We start from the raw sequence: 13527 nt of genomic DNA on the forward strand, positions 1-13527 counted from the left end.
TAAGTTCAAGCTGTCCCGTGGCGGCAGACACTTCTTGCTGGCCTGGCAAGGCAGGATGGTTCTGGCGATGGCCCTTGTGGACTCCGCCTTGCCCTGAACCTTCCCCCGGCGCCAGGCAGGTCTCTGGAGCTGGTGTTCCCACGGGTCCCAGCGGTGCTCCCGGAGGAAGGGCATACGGAAGGGTGAGGGCGCCGCGGGGCGGGGCGAGGCCCGCCGGGGCGGGGCTGTGCCCGGTCCCGCCCCGTGACGCCCCGCCGGAAGCGGGCGCGGCGGGGTCGCCGGTGCCGGTGGCGGCAGTGCCGCCATGGAGTTCCCGGACCTGGGCGCGCACTGCTCCTGGCCCGCCTGCCAGCGCCTGGGTGAGCGCCGGGGGAACCCGCGGGGTGGGCGCAGCTCGCACGCCGGCGACACGGCCGCGGTCTTGGGCCTGGGCGGCACGGAGCGGGCAGCCCGGCCTGCGGGGAGGCGGCGGGGCGGTGCCGGACTCCCGCTCGGTAGCGGGGCTTGAAGGGCAGGACGTGTCTCCCGTGCTGCTCATGGCGGAGGGGTCCCTGATCCTTCCTGCTGCCCGCGGGCACCCCGCTAGGGCGGGGCTGGCTATCCGTGCCTGTAGACCGGGTTTCCGTCGGTGGCTCTGTCCGGGTACGCGGCTCTACCCGGGTGGGCAGCGGCTCTTGCCCGGGGATAGCGGGGCAGGGCCCGGACGGGCACTCCCCTGCCGGACCTGGGTGCTGCAGGCTGGGGAAGCCGCACGCGGCGGGTCCCCTGGGACCCGTCCATACCCCGGTTATCCCGGTGGGTGAAGCCCGGGATATCAGCATCACTTCCCACCGGTTTGAGGCCGGCAGCCCGCGGGGAGTTTGGTATGATTCAGGATGCTACTCCTAATCTCGGGGACCGTACGTTTTGAGGAAGAGCCCTGAGTATTTCTGAAGACGTGGCTATGGACCTACAGCCCTTTTGTTTTCGTGCTGGGGGATGAGAGATGCGGCTCTGGTTTTCCCGCGGGTCACTGTTTTGTCTTTGGGAAGTCGGGGAGGCCCCCGGGCTAGGGTGGGCAGTGCTGATCTCCATGCTCTTTGCCCATGCCACATCCTGCTCCTAGACTTCCTTCCCCTGAAGTGCGATGCCTGCGAGCAGATCTTCTGCACCGACCACATCGCTTATGCCCAGCACGATTGCACCTCTGCCTACAAGAAGGTAAGTGCAGAGAGCAGATCTCATCCACCCTCCTGAATGGATCTACTGAGCTTTTCTAGCCACCGATCATAATAATCTGTGGTGACTTTGGTCACTTGAGTAGTTACCCTTGGGATGTGTACTGAATCTGAAGATGTACCTGAAAGCCAGGATCTGCATCTCAGTGCCACAAACATCCAACCCTCCCTCTCCCACTGAGTGAAGTGGTTTGGGCATCTCCCAGCCACACCATCTTCCCTTCCCAGAGCGTATGTCTGTGCCTCTGCACCTGCTGTGCAAGCTGGTTGGAGGGTCATGAGCAGGATCTCAAACTGCAGCTGAAACTGTGGAAGCCATGGTAGGCAGGTCCTGAAAGGGAGAGAGATGACTCTGCAGAGCTCAAGGTTGCCCAGCTACCTGCTCCCAGCTCCCTGCCGTTGTCTCTGCAGGATGTGCAGGTCCCAGTGTGTCCCCTCTGCAACACCCCAGTCCCTGTGAGGCGGGGGGAGATGCCTGATGTTGTGGTGGGTGAGCACATTGACCGTGACTGCAAGTCTGACCCTGCACAACGCAAGCGCAAGGTAGGTACTGTGGGGCTCTGCCAGGTGAGCTCTGCCAGGTCTCTGGCACAGCCTGGCAATGGGATGAAAACAACACAGATTCAGCCCTGCCTGCTGCTGTATCTGGCACAGGCTGATCCAGGGAGGGTTGGTGAGCTGGAGACATCCGCAGGGCCTTGTGGAGGCTGTTGGGGGAGCAAGGTGGTGATGGAGTGGGGCTGGGCAGCCACCTGGGACATAAGGATGGTAAACTGCATGCTGCTGCTAGGAAAATGCAATTGGCAATTAGCTGCCCCATCTTGCCAGGAGATGAAATTGCTGCAGGGAGCTGGCCCTGCAGGAATTCAGCCTGGCAGCAGCTGGAATGCCCTGGGCTATCACTGCTCTGGTATGGAAGGCAAGAGTCCCTGGGCAGGGCACTCTTTCTCCTGTTATGCGTTCTGTGGTTGTGGAGACTGAGGCACCAGTGAATTACTAATGAGACAAATTTCAGAGCCTTGCAGAAAATAACACTGGTGGGGAAGGCTGGTCAGTACCCAGGGCCTGGCATGGAGAGAAGGGACAGCCCCATAGCATGTGCTCCTTTTCAGCACTGCCATGTCATCTTTCAGATTTTCACCAACAAGTGTTTGAAGCCTGGCTGCAAACAGAAGGAGATGATGAAGGTGATCTGTGACCAGTGCCACAAGAACTACTGCCTCAAGCACCGGCACCCCCTGGACCATGACTGCAGTGGGGCAGGACATTCCCTTTCCAAAGCAGAGTGAGGGTCTGAGAACAGAGGAGCCTGAAGGGGTGGGGCTGTGTTTGCCAGATTGGTGACAGGGAAGAAGCCCATTGTCTGGGACCGCTGCATTCTGACACTCCCTGCCCTGCGTGCCAGGGTGTCCTCCTGCAGCACCAAGCACACCAGTATACACAGTCTGTCCTGCAGCAAAAGCTGTCAGTACTGCCTGCTGACTGCTTTGTTCTTGCTTCTTTTCCCAGCCCCTTATTCTGTAGCCAGTGGTTTCTGCCTGTCCTGGTACAGGGTTTTAGGGAGAGAAATAGTACTTCAAACTCTTGGGAATAACAGCCGCAACATGGGAGGAAGAGGAGCCAGGGAGGTGTCTCACTTACCCAGCTTGATATCCCAAGGTGTTCAATGCCTAGGAATTGCTCATGATGGTAAACAGTCTCTCACAGGTGTCCTGTCTGTCCTAGGCATGCTGCAGTTACCAGAGCCCAGGCATCCTCCTCCAAAATAGTCACTGCATCAAGCAGCGGAGCTGCCAGGCCAGCAGACAGCTCCTCTTCTCTGGCCTGTGCCAGGTAAGGTGATGGCCTGACTTGTAATTCTGAGGTGGGCATGACCAGGCTTATCTTGGCTCTCTGTGGAATACCAGAGCAACAGCTCCCTTCTTCTTGTGCCTCAGCAGGGCTGATAGTCATACTAGGGCTCCCTGCCTTGACAATAACGCAGCTTTTCTTCTGCTTGCAGGGGAGGCAGAGCAGCTGCGTCGCAGACTCACAGCACCTCCCCTCCAGCTGTCATGCTGCAGAATGGGCTGGTGAGTGGCTTGGCCTGGCCATTTGGGATGGTTTCTGTGCCTCTAAGAACTGCAGGATGTGACTGCAACAAATACTTTCTAGCCCACACTTTGTAGGTGGCTGTGCTCTCAGCTGTGTGTTCCCTGGCAGACAGTGATCCTGAGTGCTCTGTGGGAAATCAGAGCTTGCTTTGGTGCCTGCGAATGACAGCTCTCAGCTGCACTTCGTGCTTAGCTTTCCCCAAAGGGACAAAGTGCACCAGCCATTTTCCTTGGGTGTTGTCTTTCTGCAGTACAAGCAAAGCCTGGAGGAGACTGGAAGTTGCTTTCCACTGGTACTCATGGCATACTCCTGCATTAGGGATGTGTCCCCGTAGGCAGTGGGAGAGCACTACTGGTCTGTCGATAGCCCCAGTTTTTCACCTTTTTTTGTCTGGTCTCTTGGAAAGAGAAGATTTGCCCACCCTTGGCCAGGAAAGACTGTACCTACTAAATGTGCTTCAGGGCTGCCTCCTGCCCCCTACCCTGGCCAAGCTGGTGACAAGGTGTTTTGTTTCAGAGTGAGGAAGAGGCACTGCAGCGAGCTCTGGAGATGTCCCTGGCAGAGTCGGCACACAGCTCAGCACAGCAACCCAGGTACAGCCCCAAAGCATGTGGTGTGGTGTGTTGTGCTCTCCCCTGTGTGTGAAAGGTGCCTGGGGAAGCACCATGTGGCTCTGGGATCACATTCCTCTCAGCACGTGTTTCCGTATGATGCCTCTCTGGCTGACAGGGGAAAAAAGGAAGAGTCCAGAGCCAACAGAGAACTATTCAGCAAGCAAGCTGTCAGCCCTAGGGGTGCTGGTAGGGGACAGTGACTGACACACAGAGTTGGGCAAACCATTGTCTGACCACTTGTCAGCTAATGGGTTTGGCTGGAGCATGGATAGGTGGAGTAGGGGTGTTCATGGAGGACACCCAGGAGCTCATGTCCCCAGGCACAGTGCCCAATGCTGCTAAAAGCACCATCTTACTGATTGGACTTAACGTGGCTCTCCTTGGCCCAAATTCCTGGCTGCCAGCCCCAGCTGGATCCTCTCCTCCCTCCCCAGCCCCATGCCTGTTCAAAGTTATCCTCAGTTGCTTCCTGCCGTAAGGTATGCTGGGGGTTGCAGTGAGATGCTGAAACCCAAGGGCTCTGAGCACTCAGCCTCTGAGCCTGCAGGAGGCTGAGGCACACAATGCACCACTGTCCCAGCAGCACACAGGAAGAGGAGGATCTGGCACTGGCCCAGGCACTGTCAGCGAGCGAAGCTGAGTACCAGCAGTCACAGCGGCAGGTGAGTGAGGCTGGCTATGGGCTCTGCACTGCTGTGGGGTTGATCTTAGCCTAGCTGTTTGAGGGAGGGGGCCTCCCTGGGTTCTGCTTACTCTGGGCTCTGTCTAGCCTGGGTTTCCTCACCAGAAGGGCAGCCCAGCCTGGAGCAGTGGCAGCATCACTGCTGAGCACTCATGTCTAGGAATCTGAGCTTTAGATGTGCCCTCTTGTAGGAGAGAGGAAGAAGCCTGCTTGCCCTTGCTCACTGTGTGCTGCTTTCCATTTCAGGCGCGTGGTTCAAAGCCATCCAACTGCAGCATGTCGTAGGCCGGGGAGGTGGGCTGTGCCAGTGGACATAGGATCCTGCTTGTGACCCGAGGAACAGCTCTGGCCTCCCACATGGATGCTGGGGAGTTCTGGCCTGGACACTGGTACCAAGAGCCCCTTGCCAAGGACAGCTCATCACCCTGGGAGCTGTAAGCAACCAAATATACACTGACACTTCAGCCCTAGTACCTAAATAAAATTAGTGCAGCAAACTGCTGATGCTCCTGGGGAGGTGAAGAGTGTACAGGACAGGGCTGGGTACACACTGACCAAAGCAAGCAGCAGCGCAGGTCTGCACTTACCCGCAGTTGCCACAGCCATGTCCCAATACTGCTGGGACTGTGCGGCGAGGGCAGAGCTGTGTGGGGACATCTCTGCATGCTCAGACATACAGCTGGGATGTACCTGCCTTCTGTAGTGGGGGGCTGGATTCCATGCTCTGGGGAGGGCTGTGCCAAACCCCTCAGCAAAGAGCAAATGTGGCTAGGATGGTCTCTTGCCTGGACATGGCAGGGCTGAATGCGCAGCCTCCCGGCAGTGTGAAAGCAGCCCCTTCCCCACTCCCCACACCCTTGGTGCCTCCCTGCTGTTTGCATGTACAGGAGCACGCTGGGCCTTACCCTGCTCGGCTGGGGCACAAGACCTCTCTGAGACTGAATGGAGCTGCATTTCCTTTCTGGTTTAATATAGTAAGTAACCTTGGCAGTGACTTGAATGGCATCATCGCTCACATGGGATGGTTGCAGCTGCCTTCCTGCTGCCCTAAACTTAAACAGGACCCTGTTTAAATGCTGCTGGGGTAGGAATGCCTCTGTTCTTCCAGTTGTGTCGCTGGTGATCGCCTCCTTACAAACAAAGCCTAGAGCCTGGATGGGTGGAGGGGATTTGTCCTGCTGGCCTCTTGCAGGCGGTCTGCAGCCATGTACAGCTGTGCTGCTTTCCCACCTGCTGCTGCAGCCCCTCCTGCCTGCAGGGCTGTGCCTGGTTCTGCACAGGACTGGGCTGTCCTGCTCTGAGCAGCTGGGGGTGCGGGGGGGGGGGTTCAGGCTGGGTCCAGGGAATGCTGAGACTTGTCAAAGTGCTGCTTGGGAGAAAATAAAAGCATAACACAAGGTACAGAGGTACCTGAGGGAGCAATCACTTGGTGTCCAGCCCAGAGTTGCACATCTCTGTGGATGGTGGTTGAAGTGGGGGGCACATAGGGGTGAAAGGACACCAGCTGCCCTGCTCTTCCATTGCTTTTGGGGTGCAGTCCCCTGCCAAGCTCAGCCCTTCAAGTGGGGATGAGGCAGGTGCTTACAGCCTGCTCAACCCCTTGCCCACCTAAGTCCAAGGAGCTCAACCTCGTGGCAGAGCTGCCGGTTGACCCCAGGGCACAGGCACTAACCCTGCCTGCCCCCACCAAGAGGCACGTACCCTGCCCAGAGCACACAGGCATGGACCTGGGAAGGACCTGGTTTAAGAAACTACACAACAGCAAAATAAACATGTACAAATGTAGTGGAGTGTCCAGTCAAGCCCCTGCAGCTCTAGGGCAGGCAGGGCTCTTGCCTGCCCCCAGCAAAAGACTCCCAGGCAGTGTGGGGCCTGGACCCAAGTCAGCGTCACAGCAGAACTCCTGGTCATGTTCATGATGCTTTCTTGCTGCTCTGGGGCTTCTCAGTGATGTGCTCCTTGTTCTCACCCTCATCCCTAGTCTGCTGCTGCAGCCACATGCCAGCGTACACACCACCCTTCTGCAGCAGCTCCTCATGCCTGTGAGGAGAGCAGAGGGATGCAGGGTCCTGAGCTGGCCCCAGAGCCAGGGAGGGGATTCCCTCCCCCAGGCCTCCTGTTGTGCTCACCTCCCTCGCTCCACAATATGTCCATCCTTAAGCACCAGGATCTGGTCTGCACCTACCACAGTGGAGAGCCTGCAGGAAAAGCAGGTGTTACCCTGACTTGGGTGGCAGAGGGTTCCTGAGGGTTTGCACGGTGCCAGGAGATGCAACCCCAGGGGCTCTCACCTCCTGAGCAGGGGCCAGGTCTGTGTGCCCCTCTTGCAGGGTCTGGCCAGCACCTCTCAGATCAGCCCCTTCCCCTTGTCCGTACCTGTGTGCAACAACAATGGTGGTGCGGTGGGCGCAGACCTTGGCCAGAGAAGCCTGGATGTTCCTCTCAGTCTCTGTGTCAAGTGCAGATGTCGCCTGCAAGGTGAGACACAACATGAGGAAGGGACAGAGGTTGTGGGGTCTGCTGCAGAGCTGGGTAAGGCTGGGCTGGGGCCGCTACTGTTACCTCATCCAGCAAGATGATGTGGGGACCTTTCAAGATGGTGCGTGCGATGGCAACGCGCTGCTTCTCACCCCCGCTCAGCTTCAGCCCCCGCTCTCCCACCTGGGTGTTGTATCCTGCAGCCACAAGAGCAGAGACATGAAGTGCTGGTGCTCTCTGAAATGGAGATAGGGACCTGTTGCCCTGGGAGGTCCTGCTGCAACTACACAGCCATGTGGTGGAACCTCAGCTTATCCCTGCCCAGGGGCTGATCTAGCCCTGGAAAGAAGGCAGGGAAAGGCAAAGCAAGACAAAATCATGTAGGTGTCCCTGTGGGAGATGTCTCCCAAGGATACCTGTGAGGGCAGCTAGAAGATCTTAGGGGACCATGGGATGGCAGGAATGGCAGGGGTCTCACCATCAGGAAAAGAAAGGATACGGTCGTGGATGTCAGCAGCCCGGGCTGCCTCCTGTACCTCCTGGTCAGTGGCCAGGGTCCGTCCATAGCGGATATTGTTGGCGATGGTGTCGTTGAAGAGCACCGTGTCCTGGGGCACCACCCCAATGTGAGCACGCAGCGAAGCCTGCTTCACCTGGGAGGCAGAGGAGAGGGCTCAGGCAGACCCACACCAAATGCAAAGGTCCCTCCAAAACCCAATGCTGCCCTCAGCCATGAGCCCCATTCCTTGAAAGCTATGTGCTGTAGGGTCGCCCTGCACCACAGGCTCAGCTGCATCTCCACTCTGCAGTGGGGGACCCTGACAGTGCCCTGGACCTTCCCAGGGAACCGTGGTCAGTACCCAGCATTTCAGCCTGGGGTCCTGGAGTCACGCCATTCTGCCACTTCTGGCACAGCCGTCAGCCTGCAAAGAGGCTGTTGGGGCTGCATGCTTACCCCTGCCCTGGGGAGGTGCTGGTGCCTGCACTGAGCAGTGCTGTGAGGCCCAGATGAGCTGGTGTGTCCTCCCTGGTCCTTGAAGGCCCTTCCCCCTCACCTGGGAGATGTCCTGCCCGTCAATGCGGATGCAGCCACCCCGTACATCGTAGAAGCGGAAGAGCAGACGGATGATGGTGCTCTTTCCAGAGCCTGAAGGTCCCACCTACAAAGGAAAAGGGACTTAAAGATGGCCAATTCCCAGCTGCTGGAGGCCAGGGGCTGGACAGGAAAGGGCTGGTCCTGCTGGGGGCTGTCCTTCCCACCTTCGTACTTTCCACCTTCTCTATCCCCATCCTTCCCTCCCACAGTGAACTCACAGTCCCGCTCTCACCAGAGCCAGGGTCTGCCCAGGCATCACAGAGAAAGAGACATCCTGCAGGATTTCCTTCCTGGAAGAGGGACAGGGAGAGGGGCTCAGGGCCACTCCATGGCCCCACATTCCTGTAGCAGGTCCTCTCCTGTGCCCAGTACCCCATACCCATCTATGTAGCTGAAGTGCACGTTCTCAAACTCAATCCGCCCAGCCTCCAAGCGCAGGTCACTGGCATTCACCACATCCTTCACCTGTTGAAGTAGAGGCTCAGGCTCAGAGCTAGCAAATCCCAGGGCAGGACCACAGGCCCAGCGAGGGAGTAAGGTGGAAAGGTGGCACCCACCTCCTGCTCCTCGTGGAAGAGCTCAAACATATTTTCCATGTCCACAAAGGAATTCTGGATCATCCTGAAGAGGGCAAAGACCAGAGAAAAGGGTTTGGGGGAGCACATACCGACCCAGTCACCCATGGAGAGGGGGACACCAGGCACTTCCCCACCTCCCAGCATTACCTATAGTAAGTCCCGAACCAGTTGAGTGGCGTGTAGAGCTGGATTATATAGGTGCCAAAGAGGACAAAATCCCCCACCTGGAAGGGACAGGGTATAGGGGTCTGTAACCACCAGCCCCAGGGCCCCACCTCAGCAGAGGTCTGCACAAGCTGGCACTAGCCTTACCTGCAGCTTGTTTTCAGTGACAAAGTAGGCACAGAGCAGGGAACCTGCCAGCAGCCCTAGGCCAATGACCAGGTTCTGGGTCTGGTTAAGGAGGCCCAGCGAGGCACTGACCTTCCACTCTGAGACCTGGAAGAGAAAGACCTGTAGGATGCTGCTGCCTCAAAACCAGACCCATGGTGATCCACATAATGGTGGATCCCCACAGGTGCCTGTGAGGTTTGTCTTCTTCCCCCTTGGTGCCCCTAAAGGTACTGAGCACCCTGTACCTGGTACTTGACAATGGCATTGTTAAAGCGGTTCACCTCATAGCTCTCTGCATTGTAGTACTTCACCTGCAGGAGCAGAGCTGGTATCAGCACCCAAGCAGTCCTCAGTGACCCCCCCCAACTCCTACAGTACCGTCTCGAAATTGAGGAGCGAGTCCACAGCCCGGGACTTGGCCTCGTTGTCCCGTGTGTTCATGTCCCGACGGTACTTGGTTCTCCACTCAGTGATGAAGATGGTCAGAGCTGTGGACAGGAGGAAGCTGCATTGCAAGACTCCTGCCACCCTGCAGCCAGGCAGCCCTGGACTCTGAGCCTCCCCCACTCACTCAGGTACAGGCTCATACACACGAAGATGATGAGGCCAAACCAAGCGCTGAAGACCGAGGTGAAGTAAACTATGCTGATGACAATATCCGCAATGGTGGGGACAATGCTGAAGATGATGTAGCTGGGGGGTGGGAGGGGAAATGGGGCATCAGCCCAGCTCGGTGAGGCTGCCCAGCCAACCCCCCCACCCACCACGGGCACACTCTCACCTGAGCAGGTTGTTGATGCTGCTGGTGCCCCGGTCCACGCTACGCAGGACCTCGCCAGTGCGACGCCCCAGGTGCCAACGCAGGGACAGCCCATGCAGGTGGGCAAAGAGCTGCACCTGCACCTGCCTGTTGGTGAACTGTTGCACCCACACCCACAGGAAGGTCCGCAGGTTGCTCACAAAGCCAGTGGAGCCTGCAGGGCAACGTTGAAAGGTCAACCAAGATCAGCCCCACTGGGGCATGCAGAAGACTTCCCAAAGTCCAGCTGGGAAAGGGGGATTTGGGATGAAGCCCCTTCACTGTCCCTAACCTGGGACCAGCCCAGGTTGCTGATTCCAAGAGAGCAGCAGTGATGGGGCATATGGGCTTCCCTGGCCACCCCAGAACTGGTATGATGTGCCCAATATCATCTCTCGTCAGTGCCCCATCCTTCCCAATCGTCCTTACCAGCACCTCCACCTTGCAAGAACTTCAGTCCCACATAGCTGCAGACAGTCCAGGCCAGGGTGTGCCAGGGAGTACCCATTGTCAGCTCATTCACTGTGGGAAGTGTGCCAAGGGTCAGGACGGAGGGACAGGGAGTATCCCAGGGTGCCATTGGGAACCAGACCCAGCAGCCAGTGCTGGACCCTGACCCCCTGGACTCTGCTCCTGCCAAAGCCCTGCAGCCCTCCAGGTCATCTCAACACCCCCCTGTACTTGGTGAGGCTGTGGTGAGCCTCACACATCAAGCTCCAGGTGCCTCACCAATGTTCTTGTAGTAGATGGGGACGAAGACATTGATGGCCCGCTCCAGCCCCATGAGTGCCATGCAGAACAGCACCAGCCCCTGCAGCAGGTGGTTGCCACTCGGCCACATGTACGGCACCAGCAGCCGCAGCTTCCTCCGGAAATCCTTCCAGGTGGAGGTGGTCCTGCTGGCATCAGTCAGGAGTGGCTGGGGGAGAGCAGACCAAGGAGTCATTGCCCTGGCACGCCAATCCAGCTGGCAATGGTCCTGGGCAACATCCCAAGAAAACCAGTCCCACTCCAGAGTGCCCACTCCATCCTCCAAACAGGGCTGCATCCTAGTGACAGCAAGCAGGGAGCTTGGGCAGCCCTAAGAGAAGGCCCTCCTCATGAAGATGCTGATCCCAGGGCAGCTGTATTTCCATTTTATCCCCAGCTCCTTGCTGGCCATATCCTAAAATTGCTTCAGTCCCAGGACTCACCTGGCAGTTTTCCACATCCCGCTCCTCCTCATTGATTAGCAGCATGTAGGGCTTGTGGGGTAGCCCTGGGGCCTTCATGCCCAGGATGAAGAGCATGAATGTGCAGATGTAACGCAGCAGCCAGAAGCCAAACTGCACCTGAATGGAGAATGAGAGTTCAGCATCTCAGCTGGCCCTCAGAACAACCCTGAGCACAGGATGGGTATGATCTGAGAGAGACAATGAGCAGAGCATGGGGATGGGGGTGCAGTGTGCCAGTGTGCAGTGCCCCATGCAGCTCAGTGAGAGACCCTGGTTGAGCACAGCACTTCATGCAGCACCCAGACTTTTTCCTTCCTCCTGGCATCATCTGGCTCCATGCCCTCTGGCTCAAAGTGCACCTGCCCTAAGGGGTACATGGGGGCAAAGGGCTGTGGGAAGCAGGGAAACACGCCTACTTCTGCAACTGAGTCTGGGCTGGCAAGAAGCTGGACAAGAGCTGGGTGGGGCATGGAGAGATGTGTGATAACTGAGCTTGGGACTGAAATATCTGGCAGATGTGGGTGCAACCCAGAACTGTAAACACACTGGGCATGGCAGATCATGACATGCATACTCCAGCCCCACACCATAATGCTGCAGCCCCTCCCATCCCCAAAAGTACCTTGCCCCCTCTCCCTGGCCACAGATCCCCAGCCCACCTTGTGGTTGGTGTTCTCCAGTGCCCACCACCACAGAGGGCTCCTCCAGCACACCAGGGTCAGGTTCTCAGCAGCAAAGGCCAGTGCCCAAAAGAGGAGGAGGACAGTGCCATGTCCCCGTGTTCGGTCATGGGCCAGCACCCGGGTATGCTCCAGCTGCAGAAGGGCAATGGCACAGCCCCAGCTGAGGGCCCAGAGGCAGGCATACAGCAACATATACCCATAGAGCTGTCTCAGCCCCACTCCTTGCCACAGCAGCCCACCAAAGGGCTGCAGGGCCAGGAACAGGGACAGCAGGACCTGGCCACGGTAGAGGCGAGAGCGGGGAATGTACTTGGGCTCCATGGCACGGCTGAAGCGAGCATAGCAGGCATACTGCAGGGCACCCAGCAACAGGCAGACGCTCAGCAGCACAGATGGCACCAATGTGAAGAAGAAGCAGGGCTGGAAGCCTTGCTGGACCCAGGCCTGGGTGATGGAGTTGTTGCCTTCACAGTAACCCCCCAGCACGGCCATCCTCACAGGTCACCAGCTGTGGAGAGAAGAGAACCCGAGGCAAGGTTTCAGGATGGGCTGTGATACCACCTGCACAGAGGGACTCACAGTGGGATGGCATGGCCAAGCAGCAAGGGCCCTCACAGGGCAGGGGCAAGTACCACTGGACATGGACACACGTGACACGCTGCATGCAGCACACACAAAGCAGTGCATGCAAGCAGGGCCAGCTTTGCATGGGGATGGCCATGAGCACCACAGCTGCTGTGTGCCCTGGACGGGGGCATAACATTAGACTGTGCCCTCCAGAGCCCCCCGGGCGCCTGAGAATGCCCTCGGACACGAGAACAGCGGGAGCCGCAGGGACAGGAAGGCAGAATGAAGGTGGGAACGGTCTCAAGTGGGAGGGAGCAACGGCGGTGATGCAGCGGCAGTGGCGCGGGTGGGAGAGCGGGCGGGGATGCGGAGGATGCTCGGGGAACCGCAGGGCCGTGCAGGGGAAAGGCAAGGGCAAAGACAGGGACGCATCAAGGGAAAACTCGCGGAGGGTGAGGCAAAGGCCGCGCCGGATGAATGCCCGGGCGGTGCAAGCGCCGCTCAGGCCCGGTACAGGCGGTCGCGGCCCCGCTGCCGCCGCGTCTCACCGGCCGCCGTGTCGGCCCCGCCGCGCCCGCTCACCTGCCCTGGGCCGCCGACCTTGGCCCGGTGCGGGCCCCGCGCCGCTGCCCGCCGCTGCCAGCCGGGCCCCGGCGCCGTTCCGCCCCGCCCCGCTCCCCGCCCCGTGCCGGCACCGCCGGCTCCTGCCCGCCCGCCTCCTTCCCGACACCGGCACCGCAACCCCCGCGTGTGTCCCTTCCCTGGACCCCCGTGCCCAGCCCCAGGCGGCACGGACGTCCGCCGCAGCGCCGGGGATGGGGAGGGGTCGGTGCCGTGGAGCACACTCCCAGGCCGGTAGCCACGGAGGGTCTCCGCCTCCGACGTGAGACGCCCCGCTCTCACTTATCGCCGACGCCAGCCCGGCCCTGCGGTGCCGCGATAGCCCCAGGAGCCCCAGCTGGGCCTCCACAGAGGTCAGGCAGGACGGGGCACTGCCCTCTCGGCGATAAAAATAGCCCCTGCCTCCTCCCGCGGCTGCGACTACGCTCCGGGGAGCTCCCTGTGCCGCCGGAGCAGTCGGCTGGCTCCTCCCAGCCTTCTGCTGCCATCGCAAGCCAGGCGCAGGTGGGCTGCACGGTACCACAGAGCGAAGGGAGACTCGGACACAGGCA

General features: G+C 59.2%; 2 protein-coding genes across 8 annotated transcripts; one reads left to right on the forward strand and one right to left on the reverse strand.

Moving 5' to 3' along the window:
* Positions 1-209: 209 nt before the first annotated feature.
* On the forward strand, positions 210-5104 carry ZFAND2B (zinc finger AN1-type containing 2B). 4 transcript variants are annotated; one of them, XM_059852891.1, is made up of 10 exons: positions 210-359; positions 1106-1200; positions 1446-1537; positions 1607-1760; positions 2351-2502; positions 2943-3050; positions 3220-3289; positions 3828-3904; positions 4506-4587; positions 4854-5104. In XM_059852891.1, exons 1-10 carry the CDS (start codon positions 305-307, stop codon positions 4890-4892), a joined length of 924 nt encoding a protein of 307 aa, XP_059708874.1. In that variant the 5' UTR covers positions 210-304; the 3' UTR covers positions 4893-5104. The 4 variants fall into 4 exon arrangements, with proteins under 4 accessions (XP_059708874.1, XP_059708875.1, XP_059708876.1 ...); XM_059852892.1 differs by having other exon boundaries at positions 4509-4587; XM_059852893.1 differs by lacking the exon at positions 1446-1537 and having other exon boundaries at positions 1629-1760.
* Positions 5105-6331: 1227 nt separating this feature from the next.
* ABCB6 (ATP binding cassette subfamily B member 6 (Langereis blood group)) lies at positions 6332-13017 on the reverse strand. Of its 4 annotated transcripts, XM_059852885.1 has the most exons (20): positions 12938-13017; positions 11765-12296; positions 11085-11222; positions 10621-10810; positions 10321-10413; positions 9874-10066; positions 9664-9785; positions 9471-9580; positions 9338-9403; positions 9072-9197; positions 8907-8983; positions 8739-8802; positions 8561-8646; positions 8414-8471; positions 8141-8245; positions 7564-7738; positions 7170-7282; positions 6984-7078; positions 6737-6805; positions 6332-6647 (listed from the first exon to the last, which is right to left on the reverse strand). In XM_059852885.1, the coding sequence occupies exons 2-20, from the start codon at positions 12278-12280 to the stop codon at positions 6521-6523; spliced, it is 2523 nt and encodes an 840-aa protein (XP_059708868.1). In that variant the 5' UTR covers positions 12281-12296; positions 12938-13017; the 3' UTR covers positions 6332-6520. The 4 variants fall into 4 exon arrangements, 3 of the variants coding, with proteins under 3 accessions (XP_059708868.1, XP_059708869.1, XP_059708867.1); XM_059852886.1 differs by lacking the exon at positions 12938-13017 and having other exon boundaries at positions 9682-9785; positions 11765-12869; XM_059852884.1 differs by lacking the exon at positions 12938-13017 and having other exon boundaries at positions 11765-12867.
* Positions 13018-13527: the final 510 nt, after the last annotated feature.

The sequence above is a fragment of the Haemorhous mexicanus genome, chromosome 8, assembly GCF_027477595.1.
Source record: "Haemorhous mexicanus isolate bHaeMex1 chromosome 8, bHaeMex1.pri, whole genome shotgun sequence".
Lineage (NCBI taxonomy): Eukaryota > Metazoa > Chordata > Aves > Passeriformes > Fringillidae > Haemorhous > Haemorhous mexicanus.

Coding starts and splice junctions, on each gene's coding strand:
- ABCB6 (XM_059852885.1), bottom strand. CDS start 12,280: ATGGCCGTGCTGGGGGGTTACTGTGAAGGCAACAACTCCATCACCCAG. Junction 10,811..11,084: donor GGGATGTGGAAAACTGCCAG/GTGAGTCCTGGG, acceptor GCTCTCCCCCAG/CCACTCCTGACTGATGCCAG. Junction 9,404..9,470: donor CGCTCCTCAATTTCGAGACG/GTACTGTAGGAG, acceptor CTGCTCCTGCAG/GTGAAGTACTACAATGCAGA.
- ZFAND2B (XM_059852891.1), top strand. CDS start 305: ATGGAGTTCCCGGACCTGGGCGCGCACTGCTCCTGGCCCGCCTGCCAG. Junction 1,201..1,445: donor GCACCTCTGCCTACAAGAAG/GTAAGTGCAGAG, acceptor TTCCCTTCCCAG/AGCGTATGTCTGTGCCTCTG. Junction 3,905..4,505: donor AGCTCAGCACAGCAACCCAG/GTACAGCCCCAA, acceptor CCACTGTCCCAG/CAGCACACAGGAAGAGGAGG.